This window comes from Myotis davidii, unplaced genomic scaffold (genome assembly GCF_000327345.1).
Source record: "Myotis davidii unplaced genomic scaffold, ASM32734v1 scaffold1036, whole genome shotgun sequence".
Taxonomy (NCBI): Eukaryota; Metazoa; Chordata; class Mammalia; order Chiroptera; family Vespertilionidae; genus Myotis; species Myotis davidii.
Window position 1 is genome coordinate 646,597 of NW_006287260.1, and position 1,382 is coordinate 647,978.

The 1,382-nt window shown below is 57.1% G+C and overlaps 1 protein-coding gene across 1 annotated transcript in view; it reads left to right on the forward strand.

Moving 5' to 3' along the window:
* The window catches only part of PPARD (peroxisome proliferator activated receptor delta), a 71,375-nt gene that overhangs the window by 66,561 nt on the left and 3,432 nt on the right, over positions 1 to 1,382 (forward strand). The window contains exon 3 of the mRNA XM_006759021.2: positions 592 to 746. Coding sequence (XP_006759084.1) covers positions 592 to 746 — 155 coding nt within the window. The remainder of the gene's footprint in view (positions 1 to 591; positions 747 to 1,382) is intronic.

Consider the following 1,382-nt stretch of genomic DNA (forward strand, 5'->3'; position numbering starts at 1 on the left):
CACCCCCTTCCTGTGTGAGCATGTTTCGTGGGAGTGAACTTGAGCTTGGGAGTGCCTTTACAAGCATCTGTGCAGTCCATGCAGGAATCAGACTTCCCAGGTCTGCACTCTGCCATCTTCTCAAAACACACTCCACACCCCACGTGGGCCCCTTCCTAAGGATAATCTGAGAGACTCTGCTGTCCTATCAGGTTTGGCTCAGTGGATAGAGTGTCCACCTGCAGACTGAAGGATCCTGGGTTCAATTTCTGTCAAGGGCTTGTACCTCAGTTGCAGGCTCCTTCATACCCTCTCCTCTCCACGGGCTCGGCCAGCCCAGGAAGGCGCTGCCTCACCCCCCACAGGCAGAGCTGCCATTTCTGGGGTACCTGCTGCGCCAGCTCAGGGGGGCAGGGGGGATGCTTTGGAAACTTTGCCAGCCTCCCAGAGATGCTGTCAGCCCCACATTCCAGACCAGACGAAGAAACTGGTCTCAGAAAGGTTGGCCCGCATGGCACATGGCTCTTATGTGGCTGAGCCAGGGCTGTGTGAGTGAGAAACGGGCTCAGCCGGCAGAACGTGAAGCGCCCGTGTCGTGCCCTGTGTCTGCAGACCTCTCCCGGAGCGCCTCCCCCCCCTCGCTGCTGGACCAGCTGCAGACAGGCTGTGACGGGGCCCCGGGCGGCAGCCTCAACATGGAGTGCCGCGTGTGCGGGGACAAGGCGTCGGGCTTCCACTACGGCGTCCATGCGTGCGAGGGCTGCAAGGTAGGGGCAGTGGGTGCTGGCTGGCCGGCAGGGCGGTGGCCACATGGTGAGTTAACTTGCCAAAAAGGCTTTCCCTGCCAGGGGTGGGTCCCTGATAATACCCACGGCGGAATTCCTGCCTGGGCAGCCGCCAGGGCCTTGGGCTCATTCCAAGCCTCAGCTCTGGGCCTGCTGGAGAGGAGGGTTCCCTGTCAGGGCTGCCCTGCCAGGCACCTCAGCCGCTGACCTGGGCTCCCTGGCCTCTTGCGCCCCCTGGGGACTGGGCTGGGAAAGACGGGCGGGACAGAAAGGGGCGGGGCTTAGGCTGGGGCTTCTCCCTGAGGTCCAGTTCCTGCACCTCGAAGCCTGAAGGGGGCTCTTTGAGGGGAGAAAAAAGAAATGTTGCATTTCTTTTGGGTTCTTCCTCCTCACCGCACACCCATCACATTTTCACATTTTATTAAACCACTACCTAGGAAATACACAGAACCAGTACATTTATGAATAAATCAAGTTAGTCATGATACCGTTTTGTTACCAAATTAACAAAAGCATATTTAATATGCATAATATGGCATATTATTTTAATTATTTCAGGAGTTTTAGAGTTGTTTACCTTCCACTTCCTTCCAACAAAATTCCCCTCCCCCCTCCCCC